At 45.1% G+C, this 21353-nt stretch overlaps 1 protein-coding gene across 3 annotated transcripts in view; it reads right to left on the bottom strand.

Moving 5' to 3' along the window:
• The window catches only part of FGF12 (fibroblast growth factor 12), a 238928-nt gene that overhangs the window by 61340 nt on the left and 156235 nt on the right, over positions 1 to 21353 (bottom strand). For all 3 annotated transcript variants that reach the window (XM_075098956.1, XM_075098954.1, XM_075098955.1), the window contains exon 3: positions 20170 to 20273. In XM_075098956.1, coding sequence (XP_074955057.1) covers positions 20170 to 20273 — 104 coding nt within the window. The remainder of the gene's footprint in view (positions 1 to 20169; positions 20274 to 21353) is intronic.

Below are 21353 nucleotides of genomic sequence, written 5' to 3'. Positions count from 1 at the left end.
GTCTAATCTTGGCAGCATATTTGCATTTTCACTTTAAAGCCATCTAAAGATGTTCCATACCTTTATTCTACTCTGTGGTCCTTGGTTAGCTTCCATAGCCAGGAAGCCACTTCAGATGAATCTTACAAACCATCTCCAGAGCCATATGCAAAGACCACTAAAGCTTACCAGAAATCAAAGATGGAGGTAATCCCTCCAAGGGAGGTAACTCCACAACCTCCCTGGGCAATCTGTTTCTGTGCTCAGTCACCACCACAGTAAAAAAGTGTTTCCTTATGTTCAGACAGAACCTGCTGTGTTTCCTTTTGTGCCCATTGCCTCCAGCCCTGGAGCCAGCTGAAAAATCCAGCTCTGGCAAAAAAGTGTACCCCATTGTTTCCCAGGCCTGCAGCCTAATGCCCTCAGCATACATGATGTTGAGAGAAAAGACTGTATGAAACATGATGAGCTAGAGACAAAGGAGAGTCTGATAGTTACGGTAGGAGACTGACAAATTTTCATCATGATTCCAAATAAATCCTCAGGTCTTCCACAGAAATCCCATGTACCATCGGTGGAACTTCATGAACTTCTGCTGTCCTGCTTTCAAATGGGCCTAGTCAGCCTTTTTGTCAGATGCAGCTTTGCTGTTTTTGAGGGGTATTTGGAGGTTATAGAAAGGGAAAGGTTCATGCACGGCATCCTTTTCTATCCCTTTGCTCCCAGACCCTCTTGAACACAGGTTCCCTTCTGCCAGAGGTCCATCTACATGAGTATTTTGTTGCTGGCAGGGACTGGTACTGGATGCAGTAGCGAAGAGTGTAGGAACACAGCCTACAGCCCTGAATCTCCAGCAATCTGTGGTAACCTTGTCTCTAACAGCCATCACATGTTATGTGAAGAATATTCTTTTTCTGTTTTAAACTTGCTAATGTTCTCTTGGAAAATGCTGGCAGTGATGCTCAGAGAATGAGGATCACCCTCCACTGAAACTCTCAGTGGGGCTGTGTTTCCAAAGACTCACCTCTAGACCTTCTTCTTCCTCTCTTTCTCTTTCCTGCACACAAACATATATGCCACTTTCACTGACTCTAGGACCTGCTTTGCCCCACTCCGTGCCTACATCTGATTAGTCTTCTATTTGCTCTGCTCTGTCATTACATGGAACTTTTCAGGCACCTTCCAAACTGCTGTGAGAGTACAAGCAGTCACTCAGCGTACACCATCCTCCCTAAAGGACAGGTGAAAACCCTCCAGTCCTGGCCCAACTGCTTCATTAAAATATTGCTCCAGGTAAATATGATTCAACCAGGTTTGACAGAGGTCTTACAGATTGCTTTCCACAGAAAGCCAAACTGGCTGGTTCAATCACACTTTCTATCTTGCAACTACTTTCTCCAAGAAATCTGCAGGTATTCCAACACCAAAGGCAATGGGATGTCCTAAGCAGAAAAGGGACAGACTGACAAAGTTGCTGAGATAACATTGTTCTGGGCAATGAAGATCTTCTAAAAAAAAAAACCCAAACATGAAAACAATTTAATGGCAGAACTTTCTTAGGAGTGTATATTTCAGACAGTTGAGGTTGAAAAGGGCATGGTTATTGAATTGTTGAAGGCTGAAAACATCCAGGAACACATTTATCCTTCTCATTTATTCACCATAATGTAAAGACCTGAAGACCAGGTTAAATCAGTTCTCCTTTGCAGTCTGGACAGTTATTTTCTGCTGACTCCACAGTCGCACACTAAAGAACTATTCCGCAGCTTTTATTACCCAGAAACCAGAAAAGGCTCAAGAAAAAAAAAAAAGGAATGGCTGATAGGGAATTCTAAAAAGGTATATAATCAGGAAATAGCATCAATTCAAATGCTTTCAAGCCAGAAAATACTGTAACAGGGGAAATTACAACTGCAGATTTTTATTGGATTTATGGATAATCCCCCTACTTACCGAAAGAATTGTTTCTAAATCTGTATTTTCCTCTGAATATATATATTTGAGGAGTCAGACTATTGTCTCTGCCATGTATTAAGCTAATACATTAGCTGATTTATCTAAATGAACAAGAATCATATGTAAGCCCACTTTTTCAAATATGTAAATCTGGTTTGTCCCCTCAACGCTACCGTTATGACAGCCTCAGGGTATTATAATTTACCCACCTAGCATGCACACTGTGTTCTTTGCTAGGCAATTACCCATTCTGAGTATGTAAATTCATCTTTGTCCTAGTGAATGTGGATTTAGCTTTGTATAGCTGACAATGTAGTTCCACTGAGGCATTCCTCCTTCCTTCCTCCACAAATTTTTCAAAGGAAAAGTGGTCAATATTTGCATTATAATCACAAGATTAGGGGAAAATGGGATGTTCATTTTAAAAATTACACTGCAGATTTGAGCGGTGAAAGAAAGCAAGCAAGCAGCTGTAGGAAGGATGCAAAGAGCTCACCATGCACTAAAAATCATTGCATCATTGGCTTCATCATTTGAGGACTCTTATTTGGATGGTCAAACTCTTAAGCACAGCCATCCATTAGTGCTTGGGAAGATTAGACAGACAGATGGCTCCTACAGAGAGATGAGTTAGAAAGACGCACGGAGGGATATTTTCACCAGATTGATGCTGCCAAGTTTTGCAGGGCACAAGAGGTGCCCTGAGGTCTAGATCAAGAGCTAGTCCCCCAGGAACTTCTGGAGGAAAACAGTTCCTCAGTTCAGCCAAGTACCTGAGCAGAGAAGTAACTGGAGACACAAGGGTTTTCCTGCTGAATTAAGGATGTGCTTCTGTCCTTCATGACTTAGTTACTGTATAAGGCCACTGAACTGGCCACAGAAATATCCAGCAAGAATTGGGTGGACGTGAAGGGCTCCTGACTCCAAGTGCTAGCAATATATGGGAGGAATTGCAGCAATGGCCACCATGGCCTTCTCTTAACAGTGTTTTCAGCTAAAACCCAAAGGATAAAAGTGAATGGAGAATCTATGCAATGCCAGTGACTTATAAATACACTCAGAAGGCCTCTGAAGGCTTTTGCTCACTTCCTGGTGGTTTCAATGGCTCAAGATTCAAGAGTTGTGGGAGAGGAAGTACATTGTTGATAACTACATCAATGTATTGTTCACAGAAACTGAGAAACTGTTAACTGCAGAGAATTTTACAATTTGAAGTGACACTACTGACGGCACATTATAGCCAAGTATTTGAACATATGATTGATGACTACAGGTACAGAGAAAGGGGACACTGTAAAAGTGAAGATAAATAAAAGGACATGATGACCTAAAAAGTGCATGCCGCAGCCTCTCCCACAGGGTCTTTGGAAAAATGTACGTGGTTACTCAGTTTCTTCTCTGACAGTTGTGTGGTTAAAGCTTGCGCTGCAGAGCGTGGAGGTCTTCACAGCTTCCTCTTGCTGCCCTCAACCCACCACCTCTCCCACTGCACATGGGAGTCCTCTGTCGCAGAAAATAATGCTTTGATTTTTGGGCAGTGATCTGAGAAGGACCTAATACCCTGTGCTAGATTTCAATGGGGTCTATAGCTGTGACTACCTAAAGTGCCCGGGCTAGTTTGGTCTCTTATGTCCCACAGAATCCCAGTATTCGGTTCCCTTAGAGGAAACTTTGAAAAGATCTCTTGGCTATAGAAATTTTTTTTTCGGAGAGTCTCCAAATGGATGTCAGGAAACAGAATCCTAAATGATAAGCATAAAACTGAACTTTTGAAGTCTGTAAATAAAAGGGGAAAGAACTGCAGGGATGGTGATTACTTTGAAATCCCGCTGAAACCACAGGAAGATGCAAGTATTTACAGGAGCACTGGCAATGAAGTAACTAGGTGCCAGAACAGTGATTTAGCTGAAAAATAAGATAGCTAGGTTCTGGGTTTATTCTCTCAGGTGGTGCCAGGTCAATTTATTCTATTTTGAAGTCAAACAGTGATTTCCCTACTTCTCTGCACCATTCCAACTTGGCAGACTTGAAAACCAAGAGCCTCCTTTTGCCTTTTATTTTTTTTAATGAGTAATAGAGATATCCCAAACGGAAGCTGCCTCCAAATGCTGCTGAGGCATACGCACACTTCTGTGGTTGAGTAATGTGGGGCAATTAGGTCAAACAGGGCCAGGGTGGCTGGACTCGGAGAGAAACACAGCTAGATCTGGAGCAATGTCAACCCGAGAAGGCTTCAGGTATGAGAGGCTCATGTGAGCTCATCTCTCTTTCACAGCACTAACATCCTGATAGAAAAAGGACATGTGAAGGAGAAAATCTTCTGAGTTAAAAAACAGAATAAAAAACCCCTCATGCTGTCATGTAGTCACCCTTATCTATTCAAGCTTCTTACACAGTGCCCTCGACACAGCATCCGAGTGCCTGCCAATCACCAATGCACTTATCTCCACGCTGTCTCTGTGGGAGTAGGAAAGAAATCTTATCTCCACCATAGAGATGAGCAGCTGAGGCAGAGAAATTAAGGGCTTGATCTAGTTACCTAAACGTAAGTTTCTAGTGCCATCTAAGATATCCTGGGCCATGCAAGACATGCACAGGGCTGGCAGGTGGGACACGGGACCTAAGGGAGATCCATGGTCTTTTGGAGGCCAGGCAGGATACGCTGGCTCACTGCAGAGGGAGATGAATGTCTAGGTTTAGGCGACTGAATTGAATCCTGTGGTCAAGGCAAGGCATTTGTGGCCGAGCAGGGAGCTGAACCTTACGAACTACCCTGCTAGCACCCTAAATAGAAGAATTGCCTCTGTCCGCAAAGAGGGACACAATGTTTTTTTCATGTTTTTACTGCAGTCCTGTATTATTACTAAAGCCAAGTTTCATATGCCTGGGACCTCCAAAATAACTATTGCTGTCAGGAGCTTGTGTATTGTTTTCTTCCTGGCTAAGTATGAACACACATCCATATCATCTTCCAGCCACTATCAAGAAGATCCCACCAATGGAATACAGAGTTATTTTCTGACAAACCCAATAGAAACACTTAGATTGTAATACAAGGAGCCGGAATCAGTACCAGAGAGGCCTTCCTCCACCATGTCCACAAGCCCAGGCCTCACACTGAAAGGTGAATCTACCTCCTTGTAGCAGTATTTACAGAAAGACACTTTCATTTTGGCTCACGGCAGAACCCTGATGATGATTTAGAAGCTTGTAATGAGCTTACTGAGGAAGAATGAAAGGATGGTCAAGGTCACAGCCCCTATAGGAGCGCTATCAGTCTTGACATGTACAGCAAATAAGGTTCTTAAACAGCTGCCAAATCAGGAATAAGCTGTATGCAGAGAAGCTGTGCTGGCCTTGCTGCAGGCTTTTATTTTGGTGCATTAGGCTGAGGACAGATTTGCAAAACCACTCGAGCAATTCGGACATTTGGTTCCCCTTTGAAAGAGCTCAGTGAAAGAGGTGGTAGCAAAGCACCAGCCTGGCAGGTCTGGTTGCTAGAGCAGCTTCCTGCAGCGCAACGTGCAGCCACGCAAGCATCTTTTCTCTGCTATTCGCCCTCGCTGGTTTGAGCTGTGTCCACATGCCTTTCAGGTCTACATCCCAGCTGCTACCCAGAAACACAGGTTGAACCTAACAACCCCCAGGGACGAGGCTGGTTTCAATCCTCTTTTCTGGCCTCTCTCCAAAGATAAAAGTCACACACTAGGCATGATTCTTTCCCCAGCCACACCAGGTACCCTCCATTGTATTCACAGCTGCAACAGTGAGAAGAATCTGATCTATGTCTCAATTGTCTCAATGTTTCAATCAATCCTTCCAAATACTTGAAAGAGGAGAACTGTGTTTATGTTATTATTTTTTTATATATATTTTAAATCTGATTAGTATAATCCTGGAAAGGCAGAGGGTGATAAGCAAATAGAATAGGTGAAAAAGGTAGTTTTGAAGGAGGAAACTGATTTCCTTCCATCCCTCCGAATTTGAGTGATAAACTTTCACAAAGACTTTGCAATAAACTCCTGGAGATGCAAGAAACTGTAATTAAAATACTTTAATAAATAATCTCTTAGAGCTCCTTACAAAAATAGAGGTAGTTGCAGAGTAAAAAAGTTTAAGACATTCACACTTGGAATCTAGTGGCTAACAGTTTCACGGCGGTGCAGAAAAACTTGAAAAAGCACTTGAGATCAGCCAGTGTCATGCAAGAAACAGGCTACAGGAATCTGGGTGCTTTGCCTGCTTTTGCAACTAAGGAGTTACAAACCAAAGAGAAGTGTGACCAACAGGAATCTTTCCCTTTTCTACACCTCTGTTTTCTTGTGTAAGAAAGTGGATAATTCTCTCCTTTTTCTGGAAAACACTCTGAGCTTTCTGATAGAAAAGCACGTCTTGCTATCATTTCACAGAAAGACATGATGATTTCCAATTTCCAAACCAGGCACTATTTCTATGAGATTACCATTTATTCTCCATAATCCTAAAACACTATTAACAAAGAAGAATCATTGAAAATTCATATTCCAATGCCTCAGAAAGGAATTGGTTTCCTATACATGTAGTAGTATGAGCATGCACACGTTCACTAGGCATTACTCAAATGACTGAGCAGATCACAGTCTCAGGTGTGCTGGGCTAAATACACTCACCTCAGCTTTCTGACTACATGAACATCAATTCGTTTGCTCTAGATATAAGCCAGTGCCAGAGACATCAGAAACTGAAACATCTCTCAATACCACAGAAATTGTACTGTTTCTTCCACCGTTGCCTTGCTATATGATGCTTTACAGCCATGCTTCTGCCGCTAGAAAACCACTATGGAACAACATTTTCTGCTGAGTCACACCCAGTCCACCTCCAAGCAAAACCGCCAGCACAGTTTGGCTCAGAGTTCTCATTAAGTCCTTGGTCATGCCTGGATGGCACAAGATGCCCTGGAGAAGGGAGGACACAGTGCATGGAACCATACCAGGGCTATAAAGCACTACTGAAGCACCACGAATGCTGGAGAGACCGCCCAGTAATCCACCCAGGTGGTGCATTACTGGTACTCAGCCTAGCTCTGAAAAAACAGGTACTTCTGCACAGCCTAAGGAGATGTTTCCTTGGTGGTCAGACAGCTGCTGCCTGTTACTGTTTCTCCTAGCTGCCACTATGAGTGGCACCTACTGGAGCTGGACACTGAGTTAAATGGACTCACAAGGGCCACCCTTACGTTCAGCTCAGCAAGAGCAAGGGGGATGTACTGGGTGCCCAACACCTCTGAAAGCAGGGCTTTAAATTGTCTGAAAATCCATGCCTGATTTTGTTACTGCAAATGGTTTTCTTGCAAGACCTGGCTGTTCAGCTCCTGGGGGCATCAGCACATTACACATACTTCTTTCCAGTGCACTGCTGCTATCCTGAGCTTCTCAGGAGCTGTTTCCAATTCTCCACCTGCCATCTTGTGAAGCTGACACCGTAAACAGCCCCAGCTCCTCGGGCGGCTGAAAAAGAGATACCTGTGGAGCCCTGAACAACTGCACTTGACATATGGTATTAAGATGTGCAAAAGAAGATGGCTGGCAGACTACGACTCTCCTGTGGTTCTTCTGCCTGCTCCCATTATCCTCAGTGAAGATTGCTAGGGACATAAACGCTGAGGAGCCAGAAAAGAAGTGAAATAGGAAGACAGAGAGGGAGAAGCAAGCCCTGCCTACACAGCACACAGCTTTCAAAGCAAACTGATTTGCTCAGACACAAGATACTACACAAACAAGTTGTGCTGCTGCTGATGTACCAGTTCCCTGAATAATCACAGTAATACAAAAGAAAGCTTGTGATTAAGGCAAAGAATTAGGATCAGGAAAAACAGAAGGCCTAATCCAGTCTCCACGCATGACCTTGGGCATGTCACACCACTCCTCTACGCTCAGTTTCCTTAACTATGTGATGAAGCTTCCCAGCATGAGTAGAAAATTATCTGAGAGCGTGGGAGAGCCCAGGAGCAACTCACAGGTAAGTGGTAACAGATTCTTTTCGGAGCCCACACCATTGGCCTCTGCAGCCCCAGCTAAATTAATTCCTCCCACTGCCAATGATCCAGATGACCTAGACACACTCAGACCAGCACATCCCTGAAGGCCAATCATGGACTGTAGCTTTAGGCAAAAGAATTGCATTTTAACAGCTTGATATCTACCAGACCTGTGAGAGCCACAGGCTGGGTCCTGCGTTATGCTGGCAGTATTTGTGTGGTGCTCCCATCAGAAACTGAAGTGACACAGCACCTCTCTGACCTGGCCTCCCATCAAAAGCTGGTGTTCACCGTGAGCTCATGCTCCTCCTCCTCCTCCTAGTCCAACACTGGCAGTCATCACCAGACTACCCTGCTTTCACCTCAAGTATTTCTAGAGTCCTTCCCTTCGCTCTGTTCCCTTCCTTCCCACCATGGGGAAATTCTGCTACAGGCAGTAAATGTGAATCACAAATGAGGTGACAGGGTTTAAACTGGAAACAATCTTGAGCGCAACAGGACCATGAGCATCACAACAGGGTTGGCCAAGCTGCAGTATGCTCTTAAGAGGTGCTTTATATTTCTTTTTTCTCCCTAAACAAAAGCTCCAGTATGACTCCTGCAGAGATCCTCAACTTTGTCCAGCTGGACAGACCACGTCTGCCTTTGGGTTCAATGCCTCCAAACTGCTTACTAGGGCAGAGCAGTGCATTGCACTCAAAGACTGGGAAAACAGGGAGGAAGGGAAGTCCCTGCACAAGGTCTCCAGGTTTTTTTCCATGCAAAGCCAGAAAAATGGCATGTCAGCTCCCAGACAGGCCTACAAGTTGAGAAGTACTGAATGGTGGCATTTTAGATGCCTTCCTATCACACCAGGTACCTAAGGACATCCATAGACATCCCCTGTGGACAAGATTGTGCTGAGCCTCTGGGCAGATGCAGATTGGCAGGCAGGAGCTAAGAAAGACACAGAGCATCACTCAAGACAGCACAGCCAGTGATGTTCAGCTACAGCTCCCAGAGCACACCAGGACTGGCAAGGAGGAAAAGGAAGGGTTTTGCCAACCCAAAATGCCCACAGCAGCAGCAGTAAGAGGTACAAGAAGATGGAATTTGCTTTGGACAAGCTAGTGGAAGAGCTGTGAGACTTTCTCCTCTAAGAACTAGGAAGGCAACAACCAACATTATGGATCCCAACTAGAGTGGGCTGGTTGCACACCTGCACAGCACTTCTCTCCTGAGCTGGCTGGATCCCTGTCAAAGGTCCTTCCTCCAGCCGGTCTGCTCTGCCCTCCTGGAAAGCAAGGACCTCTGCAGCCATCTACCTGACACGGGAACTGGCACAGTGCAGAAGAGAGGGGGCTGCAGGAAATATTTAGTATCCCCCAGTTGCAGATGGAGGCAGTTCTCCTTGGCACCGAGTACAGTCCAAAACTCAAAACCCATTAGCTGCACCAGCTCCACTAACAGTAGTTATCCAGTGTCAGGAGGAAGTGGAGAACCTCTTTCCAGTGCACATGAACCAACTTAGAGAAATATGGGACAATGTGGTGAGTCCTCAACCCACCAGGAGCAGGAAACAGTCACTTTAAAAGGCACATGATCTGGCACAACTGCACGGGCTTTGAACACTGCAGCAGGGATACCAAGAACTGCCCTTCTTGACCCCTGCTTGCTTTGGAGAGTTTCCTGCTAGGGGAAGCAATAGCCCAGCATGGCCACTGCACTTGTGGGAATGTCAGAAACTTGCTCCTCATCTCACTTTGCACATGCCTAGAAAGTTGGACATTATCTTTCTCAGTGCCTCCTCACCTACCAGCCTTGTTCAAAATCCCTGAGGTTCTATCTTCCTCTCTTCTATTTCATGCTTAAAATGATTTAATGGTGGAACAGGCTATGCAGGAGATTCACGCTGATTTCCATTTCAGAGGCTTTAGAGAAGCTGACAATCTTTGTCCAGCTGCAGTGAATTCCTCTAGAGTGCTCCAGACAGCATCTGGGAGTCTGTAACGTGTGCATGTGTGCATGCAACTCCCAAGTGCTGTCATCAATAATGCATTTGATGTGCAGCCTTCAGAGGAACTGACCAAGGAAGCTTCTCATAAAGAGCAGTCAATCCTTTGGACTTCTCAGGAAGAAAGTAGTGAGGAGATAGGAAGACTTACCGTCTTCATGCCATGTCTTATTTACGTCAAGAGGGTGTTCGTTTTTAAGAAAGCTTTTAGCGTGGGGCTGGTGCCTAGGTATGTATTTGGGAGATTTAACAGCACATTGTGAATATTAACACACTTTCAACATTTTGGGACTCAGCTAACCTACAAAAAAGAGCTGCATGAATGGCTACCGTTGCTCCCAAAGCGCAGCTCCTCTGCACCTCAGATGCCATTGGTATGTCAGAGGTGGCAGGACACTCTTACAGTCTCTTCACTGCCTTCTTGACAGCTGAGATGTCAAACCACCAAATTAACCTGTGACTCGTGTGTGCGTTCAAGGGATTTATTGACTTCAGAGAGGGACAATTAATTTAATTTCATTTAAAGGTTTCAGGGCTTTTCAGGCATTTCCACAGAAGAGTAGCCACTTTGCACAACAAAGGGTGCGATCTGTAGTGCAGGGAAGAAGGTTCCTTTTTAATCAAGCAAAAGCTGTAGGGGAGGCCACAGGCATCAGTCTACAAAGTGATCACCCACTAAGATGAATCTTTTAGTGTGGGTATGTTGACCAAAACACACTGATGTTAAGATTAATAAAAAGTGGTTAAGGAAAAGGAAAAAGGATGACAGAAATAAGGTACGTAGCAGAAGCTGGTGGAAGGTGCAACTAAAGAACAGCAAAACTGCAAGCAAGTGAAATTAGTCACAGAACATCAAGCACGTAACCTAACTGCAGGCAGAAAGGTGATGATACACCATAAGAGGACTAATGGGTACCCCTCCCACCATGATTAGCTGGTTTTCTAGTTCTATGAGTGGTCTATAGACAACTGCTGGTGCAGCAGAGGAACTTTCATTTAAGCTTGGAAAATAAGGGCCAGGCCATGAGTCCAAGGTCTGCTCTGAACCATCCCATCTGGGCTCAGCCTCCAGCAAAGCGACGATTTCCTCCTCCTATTCACCGCACAGAAGCCATTTACTACCGGAATTTTCAGAATTTCCCATTTTCTCATAATCCTGCATCCGTGTCTGTGCCCCCTACTCTCACCCCTGCTGCGCCATCTTGGAGGCAGGCGCCATTAGTCATGGGCGGGCTGGTCACGTAGGCACTTCTCTTTCAAAGGGGTCCCAGGCACACGGAGCAGGGATGCGTAAGCGCACGTGGCACCCTGCTTGTAAGACAGCACGGAGGCGAGTGCTGGGGCGGGAGGCGGCGGCCAGTGTGAGGCAGGGCCATGAGCTCCCAGGCCAGGGACCCCAAGCACTGAGTGAACTTTGTGTGCACATTTGGGCCCAACTTATGGTTAACGTGTAAAATGACCCACTCTGCAGCAGGTCTAGGCCATTAGTTAAACTGACTTGCTCTGCAGAGGGTTTCGAATGTTCATTAAACTGACCTGCTCCGTTTGCAGAGGGTCTGGGGTTAAAAGGAAGTTTTGATTGTAACAACGTTATGTCATTGTTCTGCCAGGGATCCCTACAAAATCTGTGTGTCCCCATGGTGTTGGGTGGCAGCATCTCAAAACTTTGGGTCCTATCCCAGAGCCTTCTGTACCATTCCAGAGGAAACACAAGTAAATTTAAAAAAAAAGGTTTTAGAGCAGAATACTCATAAAGAGCTATTTTAAGTCCAGATTTACCAAGTTTATTATTAAAAGTTGGATAATATGATTAAATACCCCAGTAATAAACCAGCAGATCTAAAATCTCAGCCATTTCCCTGTTTTCAGACTTCGATGAGGGCCAGGCATATTTTTAAAACAAACTCGGCCCCTGTGTCAGTAGACACAGCAGGTGGGGAAGGATGGGCTCTGCCTTTGAAGTACGCTGCTTTTCAGCTGCCCTCTAACTCACAAGGCCAGAACAAGGCTCAGCCTCGGCCAGCACATACAGAAGACAGACCTTGCAGGACTTCTTTGGCGCACCTCGTGCCACGAGGACAGACACAAAGAGCATCATGGTTCAGGAAGGCCTGGAGCATGTTCAAAGCCATGTCATACCTGCCTGCTCTGCTGCCGGAATGCCTTCGGGCAGTACTGCTGGCAATGTGCCCCTCCACTCCTCCCTGCTCACGCACAGATTGCAGGCTCCTTGGCAGAAGCAGACCGGCCATCCCACGCGCTCTGCAGAGCTGAGCACACTGTCAGCATGCAACACATCACAGCAGTGACCGGCTGCCAGTAGTATGAACAGATCCTTTCTACCCCGCTCGCAGCTTCACAGATGAATTCATGGCAAGAGAAGCTGGGTAGATGTGGAGCTGTCCTTACAGTAAGGATTGGCTCTTCCAGAAGAGACGCCAGAAGAGACAACTGGAAGTGGCTGGTAACCCCCAGGACCCATGTCCCTGAGACAGGGGAGACCAGAGAGCACGGATTGCATCAAGGTGCAATTTCAGTGCTTTGCTAAACTGGATCTTGTCTAAGGCCATTTCAGCTCCTTGGCCATGATCGTAACTCCTGCCGAGCATGCTGACTCCACCAATTTCACGAGGCTCCTGTGAGGCACCGTACCATGTAACTATAGGTGCCAGAAGCCAGCCCTGTATGTCGGGATCCATGGAAACTTAAATATACAGGATCTGAACTCAGCTCCCATGATTCAGACACTTCAAGAAAACTAGTTTTGCTTTGCAAGTGCTTAGTCAGGATAGTACCCTTTCACAGCAAAAGCAGGGCAGGGATGGTTCAGGCTTCCATCCAGGCCCTTCCTCTACAGTACACTACATTCCCCACTGATTCAGCCAGTCTGGCTTGAAATAGCCCAGGTGTTTTGAACCTCTCTCCCTTTCCCCTGGAAAACTGCATTACAGTCCAACAATGTTCCTCATTTTAAAAGTTTTCTATCACTTGGCTCCCAGTTATAAGTACATGCACACAGTCAGTAGGGTTTCTGCTTGGTTTTTTCAGCCTATGACTGTTGTATCTCCTGCTTTCGCCTCCAGAGCCATTAGTCACTGTTTGGCAAAGGCACACCATTCAGTAGTTTTATCCATTCTGTATTTGACTTGGGCGTTATCAGAAAGGAGCTCTGAATCTCTTCATTAACAAATACCTGAACTCAGCCAAATATGTCTTTGCTCAAAACTTTCCTCCTTTCTTCTCATGTCAAACAGAGCCCTGGACCCAGGAAGGACAAGACTTGTCCTCCCTCCACCACACAAAAAAAATGTTAATAAACTCACTCTCACCCCTGATGTACTGGAGTTTAATCTAGATTTCACTTGTGGAAAACAGACAATAGCACTATTTATGGACAAGACACTGGATAAATGGCATTAAAAACAAGCAAAGCAGACTGGAGAGTGAGGAAAAACAAATTGTTCACCCAGGGAGAGGAGCTCAGTTATTGGCCCATCCTGCATCCTCCCAGCCTGCGGGATGCAAAGGGAAGGCAATGAAAGGGACTTCTGCTGCAACTGCCTCTCCAGAGCGACACTGCAACAGTCAGCTTTTGGTTCTTGTTTGCTGGGATGAGAGCTCCACTGGCACATCATCTATGCTAACTAGGGGCTTCCCTGCACACTGTCTTGTCCTCAGTCTAGACATTTTCGAGAGTTTCTTTCAGAAATCCAACTCAATCACTGAACGGCCATCAACTATTCTGCTTTAACCTCATCATTTCCCCTACAGTGGTTAATTGATCACACATGATGCACAGGTGAAAAATGGGCAAGCTCTATGCAATGCTACTGCTGCTTAGTACCTGCTCCGAAGACTTCATCTGCCTGCTTATCTAAGGTTAGACCTGTACATTTGGCCTCAAGGAAATCGGCAGAAGGAACGCTGTGCAGAAGGTGGCAGCTACGACTGATTCATCTCTTCAATTTCTACTCTTGCCTTCCTTACAATTTAGAGCAACCCCTCCCCATTGGCTTTTTATCCTCCTCCCTCTTCCATACTTCAAGGAAATCATGTGGGAAAAAAAATACTCAACCAAAATCTAAACATTTTGTTCTGATTTTATTAGGAATGGTAAAGCAATATAAAACACACTGAAGTTCTTTCAAAATGGGAATCTGTAATGTTTCTTTGGGGAAGTGTCAAAATGAGGTAATTCAGCAGCACTGGAGTGTTTTTCCCTCCATTTTCTTCCAAAATGAAATTTCATCAAAAGACCATAACGCATTCCAGCAGACAAACCACTGCTCACAAAGGGGAAGGTCCCACCCCCATTCCTCCAGCTGGCATTAGGTGGAACATAACACATTCCTAAATATCCTGTGCAACCAAGGCTAAGAGAAGGCACTTCTAATTGAAGCATACTTATTCTTTATAATTCGCACTGCAATCATGTAAGACAAGGAACAGCTAGCTAGGAAAACAGGATTAGGTCCTGCTGTTATTGATTTTGCCCTCTGAACAGTCTCTTGCTTGAATAGGTGAAAGCTAAGTCTCACCTAATTCATCCCAGATGTCAATGCAAGGTGCAGAGCAGCACCCTTCCTGCAGGAGCCCCGCTGTGGTGCTGTGCTAGGAAAGTTCAGGGAATACAGGTCCCACAACAGGATGCCAGATGGGAAACCTGCCCCCAACCCAAAAAAAAAAAAAAGCCACAGTATTGCACTGTCCCAGCTCTCCTCATCTGACAAGCAGTCCAAGCAGTCCTGCCAAGTGAGGTCATACCCATTTCTAGCTCTTACAAAACCCTGAATAACCCCTGAGCCTGTGTGGGCCAGGACAGGTCCTGCTAGACTTGTAGTAGTCACACACAGGACGGGGGAGCTCACTGTGCTGGGGTGAAAGGAAAGGTGAACCATTGAAGAGCTCCTGAGAGCCAAGCAGAGCAATGTGGGCACCAGCATCGCACTGAGGCAAAAGGGACCACTTTCCTACTGACAGCTGTGTTTACAAGTTTCCATGCTATGAGGGTGCCTTGCCAGGGTGCCCGGCAGGAGCTGTATTTTAAGAACATTCGATGTAAGGCAGGAATCTGCTCCCAGGGGCTGTCTCTCCTCAGCACAGCTGCTTCCCTGATCATCCATTTTGTTCCCTCCATATTTATGAATAAGCCAGGGGACAGGAGGAGTTTTACATCTCCCAGTTAATGCCTTCATTCAGCAAGCCCCTTTAAACAGCCAGTGAAGAAGAGTAGATACTCTTGAGGGAAATTAAAAGCACATTACATTAGGGCTCCTGCTGTGCTTTGCCTTTGGAGACATTTCTCTCTCTCCAATGACCTGGCTCCCTAATGAGGCATGTAAACTAGGGAATCCCCCCAGCAAGTGTGCTTGCTTGCAAAGTTTGCAAAAGGGAGATGCAAAAGGGAGATACCTGCCTGGCCTATCCGTACTTCTGACTGAATCAACTAGCACCACTAGAGGTCAAATAGGAATTAAAGAAATGGCATTGGCAGGAGCAGGTTTAACACCCCAAGCCTATTAGGGGAGAGAATGCAGCATTATTGATTCCAGCCCGACCTTGAAATGATGTAAATAAGTGCACAGCAACCCTAGAGGAGTTGTAGCAAAATAGTTATAGCATTGCAAGCAGATTAAAAAATACAGTTAATATACATACTTCCCCAGATGCTTATTATGCAAGACATGTTTATGCAAAATGATAGAGCAGAAAAAAAAAAACCAAAGAAAAAGAAAATGCAAAGACACCGAGCTCTTAACATGACTTGGGTTTTTTCAATGCTGTTTAGATTGGCTTTTTATTGTGCATAATCATTCCCTTTTTAGCAGGAATCTTTGAAGTGATTCAAGCTCTAATTTCAGCATTTCAAACTCGCAGGTTTACACTGTAAAACCATACTGAGCGACCCATTTTTTTCCTCTGTATTCTGTATCTCTGCTAGGGTTTTCTCAGTCTTTCCAATAAATTATGTATGATGATTTGCCATTTCAAAAATAATTAGAACTCTGAGTTAAACAACAAGGAGTATCTGAGAGCAGTACATTTTAGAAAAGAAGTGTTATGCACTTGGGGCAAAACCAATCCCAGCTGTAATGCCACTGAATTATACATATCATCATATTGAGAGCTGCAATTTCAGTGCACGTGGAGTGATTGGGTGGGCCTGTGGAGGCTCTACAGCCCCATGATGCGCATCTGCTCCAGGAGAACCAGGTTAGCCTCTCAGGCAAAACGCTTTGCAGGTGCTCCCTTCCCCACGCCCCTGCGAGCTGTTGCAGCAGGCGTAATAGAAAGCTGGGCACTGAGGAGAGAAACTTCACAGAGAAAGGTTATACAGGAGTAGGAATTAATTTGGTGGTGGAACTATTAACTCCAGACAGAGACAGGAGAGCATGTTCTGTGTCTTCTCCCGTTACGACTGGGCTGTAAACTCACTGGAGCAGGACGTACCTCTTTATTCTGTGTTTCCCTCGTCTGCAACTACCAGCCTTTGGTCTCAGCTTCCCAAGCACTAAGACAGTACAAATAATACCCACTGCCCTTCATTCATTCTGTATATTTTTACTTTAGCATAAAATGCTAACAGTGGATCCTCAGAAGAGTCACGGCACTCCCCAGAACAGGTGTTAATAAAAACCTTTGTGCATCACCAGGGAATTTACAGCTGCTCTAAATTAAAAGAAATCAAATGGGAACGCACCAATGACTTTGCAAGCTTGCTCTGAAGAGTGTTTTGCATCCTACTGCCTGCAAAGCTAGGTGCCTCAGACCAAGACCTGATTTTCTTGCCCACTAAGCACCTAATTCCCCAGCAGACCTCAGAGGGAGCAATAACCTTGTCTGGGGGAAAAAAAAAAAAATCAGGTATCTAGAGTAAGTAAACTACGCACAGAAGTCATAAACAGCTGCTTCCCAAGCAAAGAGGCTTTGGCATCTAATGCATTTAGGCCTCTGAAGCTGGCTAGAGATCTATGGTTGGCTTCAACCCAGCAATCCAACCTCACACCATCCCTAACTGAACACAAGAGATGAGGAAACTCATTGCTAAAGGTATCAATGTGGCCAAGAACATAGGAGGGTCTTGCATGTTTCTGCAAAAAGCCTTCTCACCAAATTTGGCTTTAGAGGACCCCACTCAGCCCTTCTTTTGTGCTGATCAGCACCACGAAGACTTTTTCCAAGGGCTAGTTATTCTAAACCCATTCATTCAAAAGCCCATTGGCCCAAACTCAGAAGGAGCTGGCACAAACTGCCTCTGAGACCAGGCTGATAATAACCTCTGGTTTTATCCAGGGCAGAGGATGTCAGCCAAGGTTTCAGCTGACGCACACAGATTAAATGTCACCAAAAAAACCCACCACCAAACAAAAACAAAACAAACCCACAGTGATGATGTGTTCAGTTACAGCCACAGTCTGGGCTCAAGGGGGGGGGGAAACAAAAACAAAAAACCAACCCACATTTCCCTGGACAGTTGCATTTTATCTGAAAGCAGTCCTGGGCTTGAGGGTGTTACAGGAAGTCCTAGCAGGGCTAGGCCTGGGACAGACAGCAGGGGAGGCAGCCAAACAGCAGAAAAAGTTAATTTATCAATGGATCTGCATGACTGAAAAATACCTGTGGGAAATATTTACCCATTTTTTTCAGAAATGCCTCAGAAAATGCTAGTAAAAAATAGGTACATGCACAACATCAAGGAAACGGGCCTGAGATAAAGCAAAGCTGTAGTTCAGGATCTGCTAAGCAAAGGAGCAGAGACTACATATCCTTTGGTGTGGGCAGCAGTTGGGTCCAGGTGGCATGGCCAGGGGCCTTGCTCATCCCACAGAGGAACAGACTGTCACGTCCTGTCAAAGTAGTTCTCCAGCATGGTCTTCGAGACTGACACAGCCATGCCAAATGTTGGCTTGGAGTGGGATCCCAACCCCACAAAGAAAACTGCATCCAAAAGAGGCTGCTTGAACAGGCATATACAGTTCTTTTATAGGACTCCAGTCTCATCCTTGTCTTTGATGCTATGAGTGCCTTGACCCACGCTCCCTGCTCCTAACAGGCTTTATCCACAAATTTTCTTTTTTCTTGCTTTGGGGTCTGCTCCAAGGCCCAGTGAATTAATTGATTTACTGTTGTAAGACAGAGACAGAGCCACCAGTCAATACAAGAAGAAAATTGGGTCCAGTGAGCTCCATCTTCCTGGATTAGAGATGGGCCAGTAGCATCCATTTACTGCAAGCAGAAACCTTGCATCATGTTGATGAAATGAACAGTTTAACTCTCTGATTAGTTCAGACAGAGCTGAATACCATCAAGCCATGGCATGTAATGGCATCCACTTCATTAACCACTGGCCATCATGGTGCATCCTTAGCCTTCCCTGATTAACTTTCCTATTTAAGACAGGCACATTTGCTGGGAATCAGCAGGCCCCATTAAACCACTCTCAGTTGAATACATGTATGATCTGGTGCCCTTTAGGAAACTTCATATGACTAGCACATGTGTTTTGTGGACACATGGTCTTCCTGATGCCCACTATGTCTTGGTATGTCCATCCCATCCTCTGCATCGCCTTACTACTGCTAGCAAGAGATCCTTTTCCTCTGCGTCGTCTCTAAACTCTCAGCTGTCAAACATCATGCTTCCAAACTCTCTGCTTCTTTTGCCTGAGCCCCACACTTCCCTCCCTTGCACTATTTGTTCAGGAAACGCTACCCCTCATTGCTCCAAAAAGACCCACCCAGGCTGGATGTGGCTCTGTGACACACACTGCTTCCCTGCAGTCCTCATTTATGGGGTACCGGTAGTATGAGGAGCCTCAGAGCTGGGCCAGGACCTCTTCATGCCCAGCACTGCACAAACACAGGGCAAAACATCTGTCCTGACTCCCCTGACTATGTGCCTAAAGGAAAGCACACATGATAATGCAGTACCACACCATGCTTGGTATTACCTTCAGGACTCCAATAGCTTTACAAAGAAAGGAGGTTTTCATTGTTAGTAAACTGATGTAATTTATTTAGAAGCAGTCATTTATGTTTACTGGGCTATGAAAGAACAGGAAGCGTCTGGCATCCACAGAGATCCAGATTGATCTCTCAGTCTCTTCTTGACAAGCAGCCAGTTCTGAGACCTAACCCGCCAGGCATACTAACAAATCCACTTGCTGTTTTCTACCCTGAGCCACTAGGGAGCCCAAGTTTTGCTGCCTCCCAAAGGAAAGGGGGAAATCCCAACCACACAAGTGCTTTAGAACTGACAAAGAATGAAGACGGATGGTCAGAGTTGGGAAACATTGCATAGGACTTGGACTGTGCCTTTTCAGTGGTCCTCTCTCCAATCTCACATACGCTTTTAAAGCAAAGTAAATGCCTAGACAAGAGCAGAAATGCTGCACTGTAAATTTACACAAAGGCAGATGGGATAAGAATCTCAGCTATACACTTTAAAGATATCGTAACTACAGAAATGAGAAGTGTATTATTAACTATCACTTTTTATTATGTAGAACTAGAGCAAAGTTATTTGAAGCATAAAAAATTCTGACAAAGGGCTGCCATATTTAATAAATCACTGAATCAATTATTCACTGTGAAAATCAATTACTTACTTCAAATGAGAATCTTATGAATAACCTCATGCCCTTTCATGCCATCTAAGAAAGTTATAGGGGAATTAGTTGGTAAAAAATGCCTCACTTATCTTTTATGTGCATTAAAAAGACCACACAGATACAAGGAAAATCTGCTCTGCTGAAGCACTCCACTAACAGAATAGTCCAGGACCATTTTAATGAAGTCAGTGTATTGCTGTGGGTTTACACCGCAGTCAAAAGCAGAGTATGACCCATTGGGGCACCATCTGCGATCAGTTATCCAGGCACAATTCAGAAGCAATTCCATTCAGTCCATGCCATTTCACAAATGTGAAACCAGAATATAACCAGCCAACCACACAGCCTCCTCTACAACGTGACCTACATTAAATAACTACTCAAAGGAACACAAACTCTGTCTTCACAGGTCAGGAAATATTGCCACGAATCTCTGTGGAGAGACTTTAAAGTGAATATTTCATGGCCTTGCAGCATCTCCCCTGTTCCTGCTTTTAAAGGTTTGCTGATACGTGACCATTTTCAGAAAAAGCTGCAAGTCCCAATGCAGTCTCCTCCCTCCCACTGGCAAAACCAAACCACTCCAGGACCCCAACAGCATAAAGTACTTACTGAGCTGTAGAGATATCCCTCAGCGTTCATGGCAACGTACAGACCTGCCTTCACCCCTTGAATTGCCACCACGCGAAGACCCACAGGAATTAGATTGAAAAGGGCTGTGGAAGGAAAAGAAAAGCAAAGGTTATGGAGACATCACCCTGAGTGGCTGCTGCTGCTTTTTGCTGCAGGGCCAGCCCACCCCACATCTGAATCTCAACAAAAGATATTGAACTAGAATCAAAAGTCCTGCTTCCAGCTACAGAAAGGTCTGCGGACATGGGGCCAATGCTGAAAGCAAATTTTTAGAAGTACTGAATTTGGCTACCTCCCAGAAGCCTTAACACACCCATCAGCCTGTCTGATCACTGCCTTTGCAACGCCAAGGGATCATACATGCATTCAAGCTAGCGCATCTCAACAGCTTTCCATGGGTCAGCTGAGCTGTGGTAAATGCACATGTACACGTTTTTGCCCTTGGCAAACACAACAACACAACTTAGTTTAGTTCCCCCTGAAACAGATTTGAGCCTAGTTACACTTCTTGCATTTGCCATATGCTAAAAGAGTATACAGACAGCAACCACAGCTGGAAGGATGCAAATTAACTTGACTGTGTGTCTGCCCCTGTGATCCCTGCTGTCAAGGGAATGAAGAAACTCAGGAAGAGATACCACTCCACTCCAGGACCAGAGCACTGCTCCTCATTCAGAAGCAGCACTAGATAGGACAGAAGAGGACAAGACCTTTCAATACTCAATTTTACTGCAATCTTATTGATTAAAGCATTGCAACTACTTCCTCCTAATTACTTACTTTACTGCTTGATTCCAAGTAGACCCTGTATCTCATTGAAAGACCTTTCCTGCGAGCACACACATTAATGTACAGTCAGACTTTTGCTACATTTCTAACAGAATGGGCCCAAAGAGGAGAGGACTGTCACTGTTGATAGACTGAACACTGAGGCATTAGCATGGCTTTGTTTCCACTGAGATTTATAGGACAAGAGTATCCAGATGTTGTAGGACCCCTCATGATTCAGTTTACAAAGAGCTAACTAGACCCAGTTCCAGGGAGGTCAGGCTATGGGAATATGGGCATGGGGTTGGGCAGAAATGTGAGCACAGACACAGTGAAAATACTTCATTCAAGGTCTCTTCTCGTGCAACTGCCCTGAAACAAGAATATTTTTTCTT

The sequence above is a fragment of the Phalacrocorax aristotelis genome, chromosome 7 (genome assembly GCF_949628215.1).
Source record: "Phalacrocorax aristotelis chromosome 7, bGulAri2.1, whole genome shotgun sequence".
Lineage (NCBI taxonomy): Eukaryota > Metazoa > Chordata > Aves > Suliformes > Phalacrocoracidae > Phalacrocorax > Phalacrocorax aristotelis.
Note: the sequence above shows the minus strand (reverse complement) of the source record. Positions and strands in the feature narration are given on the sequence as shown.